Raw genomic sequence first — 15,086 nt, forward strand, 5'->3', positions numbered from 1 at the left:
AAGTGGTCTTTAAAGACTGGTTGCTTGCTGAATAAACCATTCCTTTTCTTCCTAGGGTGTCACAAGTGAAACCTACCTTAAAATGATTTTTAAAGCTAATTGAAGAAGAGTCCCTAAAGTAAATAGAAGAAATCCTCAAATCTTCTGGCTAAGAACTTAGAAGTTGCCAATGACTGTCTTTAAACAAAGGACAGATAAAAAAGGGCTGAAAGCACAACTGGATGACCTTGAGAAAGGGCTATTTTCAGATGACCTGGATGGGCAGCAGGAAATCAAAGCCCTTAAATAAAAATTTATTGACAATAAATAATTTTATACATTAAAAAAGTCCTTAAAAAAAAAAAGCAGTCCATCCCTGATTGGCTATGGGATTAAATATATCCCTCACTGTAAACCCCTGGGCAAGTAGAAATCCCTGGACACCTCATAGCACTTAGAGTGCTGAGTCCTACAATCATATTTGTGAATAAATCTCTAATCTAGTGGAGGGGTACCAGGACAGAAATACAAGGACAGTCTTCCCTCCTTTATAATCACTGCAGAGCACACAAAAGCAACAAGTGAGTGTGACTTCAGAAGCAGAAGAGTAGACCAAGGAAAAACTAGTCCACAACCAGGCTTTAGAACAGGACAAAATTCTGGACTAAGGGCAAAGAGAAAACTGGAAAAAGCCCAGTAACCTAGGAGGACCTACCTGTAGAACCATGCAGAAAAAAAAAAGATGCCACAATAGCCCACATAGTCACCTTACACATACAGGTGTTTGAATTCATTTGCTTCTTAGTTTTGTCTAGTGATCCACTATGGAGAAACACGAGCAGTTTCTAGTCAAGGATCACTGCCTTAGCATTTCACTATCTTAAAACTAACTCACAGCGCTTTGCTTTTTAAAATTCTGTTAGGAATAAAAATGGTGTTACAACACTAGACAACTAAGTCAAGAGAACGAACATAAATTCCCAAGTTCTCACCACTCACATTTTCAGCAAGTCATTTACCTCACTCTGCATAACAATACCTAAACTGCCACATCGCTTACCCCGCAGGACCCTGGCAAGGACTACAGAGTCAACTATAAAGTCTACAGTGTGTTTTGCAAAATCAGCACTGTGTGTGGCATGACCACCCTGTTAATTCATTTCCTTCAAGTGACTCACACACCAATTTCATGTACAATACATTATTACAAGTAAGGACATTGGGGCACTCAGTGACGTTACAGAGCTGAAGAAACCTAATAGTGTTGCTCCAAAATCTGTTTTCATCCTCTATACTAAATGCTTGTTCCTCCAGTATGGTCCAAACCACAGCACATGAATCACAGGGAGCTTGTAAGAAGGAAGAATGCAGGAATACCATCCCAGAGTGGCCCATGTGAAATCTCAAGTTTGTAAGCTGTAACCCTAATACTGACAAGCTGTATCAAAACTTCCTCACTGCATTTATTACTTCCCATCTAAAAGACATCTGAGAGAAGACTATCACCTACAAGATGCTTTTTTTTGGCCATCAAGACCTATACATCCAGTGTACAGGTCGGTCTCACCTCAGACAGCTATAAACTTTCTTTGCTCACTATGTCCTGTTGCATCTGGGCCTTGCTGACCACACCACACATCAAGGGTTACCACTCTCTATTTCCAGAAAAGGCCAACTGCAATGTATTACGCTGTGGTCAGCAATCTCACTGATGCATTCATCCTGTCTCTTACAGGCCAAGGAATAGGCCACACCTTCCAACAGAGTAATTACTAAGAATATCTACTCAGCCACTATTACACCAAATATGTAGTAGGTACCAAGACACAGAAGGTAAGTGAGTCGCATTTGTGCATGTAGCACTACAAAGTGAAACAGGGCCTTGCATATCAGAGAAGATCTACTCATAGTCCAAGTAATTAATTAAAAGCAAAAATGAAGCAAAACAAAATATACTTCCTACCCTAGAAGAGTTTTCAGTCTAGCTGGGAGAAAAACCACAAAAGTTTACTAAGTACTTTTTAAAAAATTAAAATAAAAAAGGAGCCAAGTCAATGAGGAAAAGCAGAGAGCTGGCTGCTAGGAATCCAGTACTTAGGAAAACTCCAATACTTTGATAAGAAGGCACAGTTGACAGACATTTCCCCACTTATTTTATGAAGCATTAATACTTTGGTGATGACAATCTGAAAAAGATTACAAGAAAAAGTTATGAACTAATAACTTTCATGAACAGACAAAAATAATCTAAATAACAAATATACTGATCACAACAGCACAAAAACTAATGGTATATTATGTTTAAGAGCAAATTTATTATCAGGAGTACAAGGTCAGTATCCTAGTCACTGTTCTATTTTGCTGTGAAGAGACACCATGACCAGGGCAACTCTTATTGGGGGCCTACTTATAGTCTCAGAAAGTTAGTCCATTATCATCATAAATAGAGCATGGCAGCACACAGGCAAGCACGGTGTGAAAGAAAGACCTTTATATCCTGATTCACAGGCAGCAGTCAGAGAAAGACACACTTCCTCCCAACAATTAAACACCTACTCCAACAAGACCATATCTTCTCATTCTTCCCAACAGTCTGACAATTGGGAACCAAGCATTCAAATAAATGAGGTAGGGGTATTGTGTGTGGGGGCTGGGGGAGGGAGGATTTCTCATTCAAACCACCACCTTCCACTCGTTAGTCTCCATAGGCTTGTAGCCTATGTATGTCATATCATATTACAAAATGTGTTCAGTCCAATTTCAAAAGTCCCCACAGTCTACCACAGTCTCGACACTTAAAAACTCCAAAGTCTCTTCTGTGAATTAAGGCAATCTCTTAAGTGGAATTCTATAAAAATCAAAAATCAAAAGGCAGATTACATACTTCCCAAATGCAATGAGACAGAATATTCATTACATTCCAAAAGGGAAGAAAGGGAGCATAGTAAGGGAATACTGGACAAACTACTAGCAAATACTAGCAGGGCAAACTCCAAACTCTGCATCTCCATGGATAATGTCAGACAATTTTTCAGATCTACTTTCAGCTTTGTTGGCTACAACACAGTTCTCTCTTGGGTTGTTTCCATAGCCAGTCAGCAGCTCTCCTTGGCAGGTATCCTACTGCTCTAGCATTTCCAACAGCTTGGGCTCAGCAACATAATCCAGGCTTCACCTTCACCACTTCATACAACTGCTTCTCCTGGCCTCCATACAAGGACTCCCTTGACACATGCCTGGCCTCAGAGACTTTCCTTAGCTGTGGAGGAAGGTTCCATTACCCCTTTTCTGTATCCTTGACTCTAAAACCAGAATCATGTGACCAAAGCAGTCAAGTTCTTCTACTTGCTGGGGCTGAACCTGGTCCCCTCCTTCAATTACTACCCCATCAGCTTTCTGTGGTTGATGTTTTCTTCCCTTTTAAGCTTTCATTTAATTCCTTTTCACCAGTTGGAAGCTTAGCTAGGTCTTGCTCTAAGATTACCACTCCCTTTTTATTCTATTTAGCATTACGCTTTTCTTTAAACTTTTTATCTCCTGTACACAGGAATTTCTATCTTCAACATTGTATTTTCTGGTGCTCCTCTTTTCATCTCAACTGTATACTTTTTATATCTTTGTCCTGTTTTTTTTTTTATTGTAGATCTGCATAAGAGCAACCATTAATAACCAAGTAACACAATCAATACTAGGTTGTCTTGAAATCTCCCCTAGCAACACCATTAATCCAAACTTCGAGTTAGCTTCCAGCAGATGTTTTTGAGCAAACACAGAAAGCAACTATTCTTACCAAAATATCACAAGACCATGCTTGTGATTAGCCACTTGCTAATATTTTTCCCCTCTGAAACCTCTTGAGGCAAGCCCTACAGGTTACATCACCCTCAGAACCATTGTCTTCTTTGCTTCTACTAGGATGGCCCAGTATGTACTATTTAGTTCAACCACCTTTCTAGTCCAAAGACACAATATTCTGTTTAGTCCAAAGTCTTTCATATTTCCTCCAAACAACGTGATCAGGCCTATCACAGTAATACTTCACTTCTGGTACCAACTTGATCCTTAGTCACTGTTCTACGGTTACGAAAAGACACCATGATCAAGACTCTTAAAAAAGAAAGCACTAAATTAGAGGCTGTCTTGCAGTTTCAGAGTTAGTCTGCTATCTTCATCTCAGGAAGCACACAGAAAGGCATGGTGCTAGAGAAGCAATTAAGAGTTCTACATCCTGATCCACAGGCAGCAGGCAGAGAAAGACAATGGGCCTGGCATGCACTACTGTAACTTCAAAGCACTCTTCCAACAATGGCACACATACTTCAACAAGGCCACATCTCCTAATCCTTCCCAGCCATCCACCAATTGGGAACCAAGCATTCAAATACATGGGGAGGTGAGGGTAGAGAGCACAATCTTCGATCCCCACAGTTGTCTTAGCACTCAAAACTTAATATATCAGACTAGGAGATACACACACACACACACCACACCTCGCCTCAATGCTTCAGCATAAGCCTAGCACCTGAATGACCTGGGTTCAATTTCTACCATCAAAACTATATTTAATTTAATAATTAACACCATAATAGATCACACTGTTTTTTTAATTTATGTGATCAACAGAGGTAGAAAAATATTTGAAAAACTTTAACATCTTTCTCACTATAAATAAAAAAATTCATAAAACAAAGAACTAAAAGGAATTTTTTTCAAATAATAATAATTAAAAATACAAAGCTAGAGCTAACACATTAACCCTGAACACTTTCTTCCTGAAATCAAAACAAAGATTAAATGAATAAAATCTCTTTTTTTTTAAAAAAGGGTAGAATCTATGATTCTTAACATGCAAACATTAGACAAAGTGAACGACAATTCCATTATGATATTATCATATTTCCATTTCAGCAAATACTTCCCCAGAACAAAACAAACACTGATAATGAGCCACAGTGAAAGAATAAAATAAAGATATGCCCACTGCAATATTATGGTGAGGGGCTGTCACTATGTTCACAACAAAAAAGAGGAAGGTGGGCACAACAGGGTCATCCTGTTAAGACATCAGAAGCAACATCTATCTGCCTACCACATTGGAAAAGACAAAGTCATGTTTCCTAAAGGAAAACTATTCCTCTCTCATTCAACCACTTTTAAGCAAAATTAGGTTAGAATTTATCTGCAACTTAGATTATTTCATCCCATGGCAGAAAAGAGAGAAAGTCAGAGAAAAAAAAAGGAAGGTCACTCTCTTCCAGGCATACTGCCCTCCCATCAAGCCTCTTGGTCAAACATTCTGCCGGGGGGTTTGTTTCTTCCTCCACCTTCTAGGATAAGCCTCTCAGGTGGGTCGACCTGACAAAGTACTTTAGACTGTCACCAGACCCCCAACTTGGATGTAACATTCACCACCTTCTATCAATTCAGGGAGCAGAAATCTGTGCCTTTTACTCCTTAGTATCAGCCAAGCATTGACAAATACATTCAGCAAATATCGAATGCTCACTAAAAACTTGTAAAATGAATTAATGACTTCAGAGAAAAATACTTAGGAGTAGAATCTATGGACTGGAGAAAAGGCTCAGCAGCTAAGAGTACTGACTGCTCTTCCAGAGGTCCTGAGTTCAATTCCCAGCAACCACATGGTGGCTCACAACCATCTGTAGTGGGATCTGATGCCCTCTTCTGGTGTGTCTGAACACAGTGACAGTGTACTCACATATATACAATAAATGAATAAAATCTTTTTTTTTAAAAAAAGGGTAGAACCTATGATTCTTAACATGCAAACATTAGACAAAGTGAACGACAATTCCATTATGATATTATCATATTTCCATTTCAGCATGCAGAGAGTGGTGATTAAGAACATTCACACTTGTGCCAAAACCCCACTGTGTAGAACCTGACTCTGCTTTCTGTGACCTAAGGAACTATTGCTAAGTTATTTAACTTCAATGTTTCAATATCACATATGCAAAACTGGGATGCTGATAACACTATCTCAGAGGTCTTTGTGTGAAATGAATGGAGCCATACACATGTGCAAGCTTAGCTCATATGTGGCATTTAGCATCTGTGGAATAAACATTAACAGTTACAAGATACACAGAGCTTACTTTCTCTTTCTCTTGCTCCCTCCCTCCACTTCTCCCTCTTCCCCCTCTCACAAAAACACACATACACACACACACACACACACACACACACACACAACAACAACAACAACAAAAAATTTGCTACCCTTTAGGCTGCAGAGATGGATAGCTCAGTGATTAAGAGCACTGCCTACTCTTGCACTTGCACTTCCTATTCTTCCAGAGGACAAGGATTCAATTCCCAGCACCCACATGGAGCTGTCTGTAACTCTAGGTTCAAAAGATCTAAGATCCCCTGGCCTCTATGGGCACCAGGCACACATGTGCTATAGATATACATGCAGACAAAGCATTAACACACATAAAATAAGGAGGGAGTGAGAGAGGGGAGAGAATTCTAACAAATTAGGGTAAAGCGGGGAGGGGGCAGTATTTAGTGAAATAGTCAGAAAGGCTCAAAGAACTGACAAGAGTTGAAGACCAAAGCCACACCACACACGTCTATCAGCTATAGGCAAAGTGTTAAGCTAAAGTCTACACACTCTTTTATTTTCAAAAGAAACCAAAACACACACTCACTGAGATTGGAATAGTCAATCTGATGAGTCTAAAACTAGGCTTAATCAAATACAACATAATATAAGGAAAAGAATGTAGCTCCAAAAAGAGCCTTTAAAATAACACTTACTCTACACAGAATGCATTAACAAATATTTAAAATAATACTCACTTGTGCCAACTACTTACTATGCAGAAAAAATTCTGACAACTCAGACAATGTTAAAATTTAGTAAGGAAGACAGAAACCAGACAGGTTAAATCTAAAATGACATGTCACAGTACTTGCAGTGTCAGGGCAGAGTGCAGGCTCTGGTGGAAACCCTGGAAAGGATCTGGGTAGGTTGAGAAATGAAAGTTCATCTAAGGGGTACTCTAATTGTAAATGGGACTCGGGGAGCTCTAAGGGGGCATCAGCATATACACAAGGTCTGAGAGGGAGATGCCAATGTGCAAGGCGCTGAAAATCTGAAGTGACTACACTGCTAATGAGCAAGACAATAGCTCAAAGCTGAGGAAGGCAAGAGAGGCAGGATGAAGTGAGACCTGTGGAGCACAGTAAAAATGTGGGATGTTATCCAAATCTGGTAAGCCACTGACCAGCTTTAAATATGAACATATCAGATTTTTATTTTCACAAAATCTAAAGGATGAACAAACAGGTATGAACACAGTAAGACCATACATTAACAGAGGGGTAAACTGATTAACTCAAGATATACCCTGGATATATAACAATCAGAATAAAATGATAGACTTGTGTGTGGAAAGGAAAGTCCAAGAGGCATCCTGGATCTAGAGCATGAATAAGTGTATGGGAGCCCAGTGTGTACTAAGACGGAGAGGATTTGGGACAGCAACTAAGAGTCCCATCTCTGAAAGGTAACTGATACTTATGTATACCATGTACTATGAGTGTACACTCCAAGAAGCACTTGCCACTCCAGTATAAGAGAGAAGGAAAGAAGACAGATGGACAAATGGATGAACGAATAAAATTTTACATTCTTATGCAGAGTGTGACTTCAACCAAAGAAGTCAGAAGTACATAAAATCTCTACTACTAGAAAAAAAAAATTAAAGAAACCAGAAAACACACTTGTTCCTAACAAACCTCTGGCACCACTATGGTAACTGCCAATCTCCCTCATCCCCCACAATGATGGAACAACATACACTGATAACCAGAAAACCCCACAAGCAGGTTTTCCTCACCCAACACTTTGTAACCTAATGCTCTGAGAACACTTACACTTAGTATTCTTAATTAATACATATTTTATGCCTAAGAAACCACACTGTAAAAACATATCTCTCTTAAATATTTTAAAACATAATCTTCTTGGATGATTCTTCAAACTAGGCAATACACTATAAACTATTAAAGAACAAACCCTCAAGTGTTAAGGGTACCTTTAAGATCCACTTCAAAGTATACAAATATAGGTCTGTTCAACTATTTTTAGCCTGTCCTGGTAAGAATCTTATGTCTTCTTAAAACTGGGACACTGCTGTGTGTTTTGAGGTTAATGTGACTGGTTGAATGAAATGCATGGCTTAGGGGTCCATTTGCAAGCAGAGTTGTATATTCTTTGGATCTGATCTTCTAACTTTATCTACACACTGTAACTGTTATATTTGAAATAACTTAAGTCAGTTAATTCTTTGATCATGAAGACAATATTAACAAGTTTAGGGACAAGTCCCCTGCCTTCTGGTCCTAATGCAAGAAAGTAAAGCAAGCAGCAGAGAAGTTTCTGAAGACAGCTGCACTGGGCAATCACTGCATAAAGCATGTGCTCAGCTGAGAAGGCAAGGTGACAAGCCCCTCCACCTGAACCACCAGAGTAAAACAGAGGAGGCACCCGGCCCTGCATGTAGACACTGAGCTCACTGTGCCTCACTGTGTCCTTGATATGTCCCAGTTCCCATCCTCTGCTTTGAGAACTTTGCTCCCTCAGTCTTTCATCTACAGAAAGGTCCATTTTAAGTAAAAATCAACTATTTGTACTTTCTCTAATAGTCTGCAAACACTTGCAAAGCAAGTTGTTTTGATCAATTTCTTCTTGATGAGTCAACACTACTAACTCTTTTCTGTCAAAAAGTTTTCATTTGCGGTTGGGGATTTAGCTCAGTGGTAGAGCGCTTGCCTAGGAAGCGCAAGGCCCTGGGTTCGGTCCCCAGCTCCGAAAAAAAAAAAAGAACCAAAAAAAAAAAAAAAAAGTTTTCATTTCTAGGACCACTTTAAGTAGGAAATCCAGCTGCTAACTATTAAACACTCCATTGGTCTAGGTCTGTAACTGTTGGCTAGTTACGGTCTGTGAGGAAATTGGGAGGACTTTTACTGCACCCGTATACTATGGAGGTGCCATTCTGTATAAAATCTACAAATTCTTCAGTAACCCTAAACTCTGCCTCGGTTATGTTCATTCACATCACATGGTCCTCAGACCACAAAACTACAATTGTAAGAAGTCAATGTCTTTTAGATTTTGAGTACTTGGGTTCGGTCCCCAGCTCCGAAAAAAAAAAAAAAAAAGATTTTGAGTGCTTCAATTTAACTTTACAAAATCTTTACTCTGAGTACCTATGTAATAAAGTAACCGGTGCTTTATTCAGATACCATAATACTCAAACAGTTTAAGTGTTGCAAGCTTTGGTGCAAAAGCCTAACACAAGTAGCAAAGACAAATCAACCAATGAAAACTAATCTTGAACTGCAGTGTGATGCTGACACTTCCTATTCTAGAGATACTAATATCTTTAACCTAAAAACTAAACTGAATAAGCCCTAGTTCATTCATCGAAGCACAGCTCTTGACCAAGTGTAGGCTCCTCTTTTGAAAGCCTTCCTAAGTACATTAACACAGTACCTAATACATTTCACATAGTGACATATTTTTGTAAAATCTTAAGTGTGTTAATGGCTTAAATATTCACCACTATGCTAAGCAAAACATCTAGTTAAATTTGTCTTAGGTCTTTACATCAATTTTATAGCTTCTTTAACTTATTAACTATGCTTTCTAAATGTTGCCTTGAATGCTACAGTGAAAATGCCCTACTTTATATTTACATTTCTGCATGAATACAAACTCTCACTAAAGTAGAAAATTCTTCACTCACAATATTCTTGACCTGTGGTAATAAACACAAAATAACAGAGCTTTGAGTTAAGTACTCAATGCATATAGACAATAAAGGAAACCCACCTTAAAACAACTAAGCCCACATTACCCCTTTCTCCTCTGGTCCTACAGTTAAACACATGACTTGCGTACAGGACAAGTGATCTAAATCACTTGAGTACATTTCCATACAAACATTTCATTTTCTACTTGCAAAGTCACCTAACTGGTTTTATGTACCAGCAGTAAGCCTATACCACATCTTTTTTTTTCCTCAAATGTAATTGTAACTAAGTTCTGAAAGAACTATTACCTAGCTTTTTCAGTACAAAAGCATGAACTGACATAAGCACACACCGAAGAGATCTTTAAGTTGTTATACCTTTAGCCCAACACACTGGAAATGGACTACAGCCGCTTTTCTCCATATAGACGGCACCTGTAGATCTCAGGGCCTCTTGGCCTGCCCGTTCCAACAACATACACCCAATCCTATCAAGATCAAGCCAGGAGTCCGCACACAAAGTCCCAGTTCATCGCTCCGACAGCATTTGCTTGGATCCAAAGCAAGACTAAGCTTCCCCTGTGCTCCTTTTTTTCAGAGCCTGAAGCACGGTTTGAGAGGTGCTCCTTCTGTAACAGTTTCCAGCAGCTCCACGGTGGCCTCTCAGTTACTGAATCTTCTGCTTCCGAAATCTGAAACACAGACCGTCCTGGCCAGATTAAGCCAATGAACAGGATAAAACCAGCTAGTCATGAGACCCCATGGATCTGGGTTCCTAGATTCATTCAGGGAAAGGGAGAGGGGGAGGGAGAAAAGGGAGGAAAAAAGAAGTCCCAGAGCCAGCACCTTATGAATATGCTAATCTCGCCCTTCTGTTCACTTCATCTGGCCGACTTCTGTTTACAAAATGACAGTCGACTCTAAAATTGAGTAAGCTGCAAGCAAATCCAGTCTGACCCAGATCAACTGTCCATAGATGGTTCCTAACAATTCCTGTCTACAGAATCATACCTTTGGCACTTTACCAGTTTTATTCTGGGCTTAGACTAAAAATAATTAACTTGATGAAATACATTTTGAAAAAATGATCACAATCAAAGAAAAGAATTAAATGTGGAGGGGAATGACCTACATGAGCCCAAACTCCTCAGAGGTAAAGTATTTTCCCTCACTGATACTTTTACAATGCACCTTTACATACACGTAGATTATCTAGAAAACATAAACCAGAACTTAAAGGTAGCCAATTTACTTTAAAATATGCTTAAAGAATAATGAGATACAAAATTTTTTTCTAGCTTCAAGTATGATTTCTTTTTCTAGCCTCAAAAGATGAGTACTATCTCACACTGAAGTAGGACAGAAACTACTCTCATCGTTTACATTAGCAACTGTTTTTAAATGCAAAAATCATGACAAAAATCAGGCTATTTGAACACATTCCACATAAGCATCAGGACAGCAGGTAAGGGGTTAATTCCTTGTCCTTCAAGTATATGTGGTATATACTCAAACTCCACAGTTCATGCTTGCTTGGTATGTAGGTGACTCAGCAGTCACACAATCCCACAAACAGCCAAACTCAAGCACCTTCACTGTGCAAAGGGCCAAGGTTTTTCTATTAATTTGTCAACTTCAGAAATAAGGAGCTGAGCAAATACTTAGAACAAGAAGCACGTTTGTACCCAGCAATGCCCAGGACAGTTTTCTTCACTCCCATCACCTAACGAGATGATGCCTTTGACTCCAGGCTCCACTCAGACTTTAAACAGCTGTTAGAGCTCCAAAGACCATTCCTGAGCCACCCTGAAAACACATTATTCCCAGGCATGAACTATGGTCCTAGGCAACACTAAAAAGAAAGGGCTACAGAAAACATTTCAAGCAGGCTAGAAGAACAGAAGCAGCCAGCAAGAGAGCCACCAGATCCAAAACGATATCTTGGGCAGTACCCCCTCACTATAGACGAGGAAGGGTCACAGAGGACTACTGCCATTCAGTAAGAAGTAAGCACACTAAGCAAGACCACCATCTGCCTTACCACATGAGCATGGCCATCATCAATAAATGCACAAGTCATTCAAGTCAAGGGTGAGTCTATTAAAAACGTATGACTCTCAGAAACCACCACCAGCTACTCCTACTACCAGACTACACTCCACACCCACTGCACTAACTGTTACCAGACACCTTCAGAGCCAGAGCAGCAAGACTGCCAGACCTCCAACATGAGGGCACAGACACTGAAGGTGAGGCCCTGCTAGGATGGAGGACCACATGCTCAGCTCTGATACAGGAACTCTGAGTCACCCGTCCAATCCAGGAACCATTTGAGCCTAACTTGCTAACAGCCCAGGGACTCCCAGAACAAAATAAAGAGTGGTCCAGGCAAGGGATGAGGAGGATGGAGCTAAAACACTGGCAGGAACAGTAGAGGGGACAAGTAGAACCCTGAGAGAAGGGAATAGGAAGAAAGGGCAGGATGAACCCAGTTTCTGGTTTTAATTCATGGATGGGGTTCTCTCTACATCCTCTCACTAATTTAATTTATTTACTGTCCAAATATTCACACCTCTTAATGTGTAAGTTCTTAAGAGGTGGAAAAACCAGGTATGAAAGATGACTGATTTCTACAGTTACTCAGAGCAAATGACTAAAGGTATGCCTCGTACTCACTGAAACTGAGGCAGTAGTTACAAACCCTGAGAACCCATTGGCCCGCTGAGGATCGTGGGGTCAGCTGACAGCTGGAAAGGGGGTGGGAGAGGTGCATCACCAACAATCAAAAGGACTACCTTAACTTTTTCTAAAAATTATAGTTACAGTTAGGCATAGTGCTGTAAACCTTTAATCCCAATGCTTGAAGAGGCAGAGATAGGAGGATCTGTAAGTTCAAGGCCAGCCTGATCTACACCGAGAGATCCCATCTCAACAAACAAAAACATAGTTATAATCAAAATAATACTCCTTAGTCTATGACATAATCCCAGAGAGGGTTTTGATGATTTAGAGAGGTCAAGCATTTTTTAAAAACAGACATAGATCATAATGAAACCTAAAACAAAGCATTAAGAAGTCCTCTGCTCTCTATCTTTTATACAGAGCCAGCATTCACTGAAAAATTTCTGTGCTGTTCTGATTAATGTTTAGTATTAGCATAATTAAATACAACTCTAGTAAATTCTCCTTCACAAATAAACCCATTATATTAAAATTTACAAGAAAAAGATAGTACTTTTGTAGAACACCAAAGCCCTCCGTCCCTAGTCACTGCTGTCTTTCTTGCTTCAAAGGGATCTGTCAGTAAACTTCAGAATGCAGCCAGTGCGCTTCTCATTGACTACTGCTCACATTCTAATTCAGACTCCTGCAGGACTACAGCTGTAGCCTGCTTCTTCAGATTCTATCCTAAACCTAGCTGCTGCTGATGCTCTGAAAGAGCAAGCATATCATTTATTCCTCTATTTGAAACTCGGTCAACATACGCACCAAAATATTTAGCAGAGTATGCAAAGCCCTGTGTGATATGGCTCACCTGCCTACACCTTCATCTCATAATTATCTATCTCTTGGTTTCCACAGCACTAACCACTGCACTGACTTTTCTACTGCTCTCTGCACATCTCAGTACCTCTGTACTGCCTGCCCCTCCTCGATGTGGGATAACCTTGCCTCAGCTTTTACAGTCATGCCCTTTCCCTACAGTGTCTTGCTCAAATATCACCTACTCAATGTGTTCTGTCCTGAGCACTCTATCTGAAACTACAGAGCCTATCTACTTTTCTACTGCATTTTCCCACATGGTTTACTGACACACAGTTTACTGCTCAATTGCTCCACTACAAGCAAACTGTGATCGGAGGTAAAGGTGTGTGTATCTATTCCAGCATAATCTCCAGCATCTTACTGTATACATAGCAGCTACTACAGAGGTGTGGAAGTCATGTTCCACCCATCCTCCTTTTGCATCAAGGCAGTAAGAAAATGGTGAGGGAATCAATCTGTGTTTTTTATCCTAGCCCACAGAAAATGTACAGTATAATAATATACCCTAATGGTAAATCCTATCTCCATCTTGGACACCATGTCACCTCCAGGTCCCACTGGTCAGAACCTGATGAACAGTTACAGAATGAATATTAAAAAAAAAAAAAAAAAAGCAACATAGAGCCTAACACAAATGTGACTGTCTCTAGCCCAGCTACACAGTACATCACAGGTGACTGAAGAAGTACCAACTGCAAAACTGCACTAAAACCATCAGGCTAGTGAGCAATGTGATTAGCATGATCAGTATGCAGGAAGGTAACTCTAGAAGCCTTCAAATGCTGTGCACAATCTGTCCAACCTGGCTTGCAAGTCACTGTGAATGAACTCTATTTTTTAAATTTTTATTTTTTTTAATTGTGTGTATTGTATGTGTGCAAGTTTTCACAGATTCCAGAAGGTACCAGAGCCCTGGGAGTTGGAGTTATTGGCAGCTGTGAGCCACCTGATGTGGGTCCTGGGAACTGAACTCAGGTTCTCTGCAAGAGCAGTATTGAGCTCTTAACCACTCAGTCATCTCTCCAGCTCAGCATAAACATTTTAACAAATGAACTGTTATAAATGTCGACAAAAGCATATCATAAAAATAAGAAACTGGCTTTTATGTTCTTATAATGCTACAGTAGCTTTATTTAAACACATCAGAATACTTTTGGAAACAATAAAGAATAAATAAATATTCTTTGTCAGCTGACTAGAGGAATATCTAGAAAAAAATAGTATTCTGGCAAATAGACTTACATGTACATTTCTAAGTCTGTGACCTATGTTTGTATGAGGAATTGAACATTTAAATAAATACGCTTCCAATTAGCATCCAGTATTGATAATATATGACAACTTTTCAGTGCTAGAAATCTCATTCTAAGCTTACATCTATTAAGATTACTAATTATTGGGCTGGAGAGATGGCTCAGAAGTTAAGAGCACTGACTGCTCTTCCAGAGGTCCTGAGCTCAATTCCCAGCAACCACATGGTGGCTCACAGCCATCTGTAATGGGATCTAATGCCCTCTTCTGGTGTATCTGAAGACAGCTACAGTGTACTCATATAAATAAAATAAATAAATCTTTTTAAAAAAATGATTACTAATTATCATTTCTCTCGCTGCGTATCATTGCTTCCACTAAAAAATAATTTTCTCAAAATTAGTCCGTCAACAAAAATTATGGCCTGATAGACATTAGGGTTCTATTAATGGAAACAAAGACTATAATACCTTCTGAAAGCAAAGACAACAAGCAGCTTCCTAGAACAACAAACTCCCTGCC

At 39.6% G+C, this 15,086-nt stretch overlaps 1 protein-coding gene across 44 annotated transcripts in view; it reads right to left on the minus strand.

The window, feature by feature from the left end:
- The window catches only part of Ptk2 (protein tyrosine kinase 2), a 214,759-nt gene that overhangs the window by 149,486 nt on the left and 50,187 nt on the right, over window positions 1–15,086 (minus strand). For 10 of the 44 annotated variants that reach the window (XR_015623813.1, XR_015623812.1, XR_015623811.1 and 7 more), the window contains one exon: window positions 10,146–10,459. The exons of 33 other annotated variants lie outside the window; for them this stretch is intronic. Coding sequence is in view for 7 of the 11 variants with exons in the window: in XM_087555852.1 (XP_087411978.1) it covers window positions 10,146–10,245 (100 nt within the window). In the remaining 4 variants the exon portion in view is untranslated. 44 annotated transcript variants of the gene reach the window in all.

This window comes from Rattus norvegicus, chromosome 7, assembly GCF_021556685.1.
Source record: "Rattus norvegicus strain SHRSP/BbbUtx chromosome 7, alternate assembly SHRSP_T2T, whole genome shotgun sequence".
NCBI lineage: Eukaryota > Metazoa > Chordata > Mammalia > Rodentia > Muridae > Rattus > Rattus norvegicus.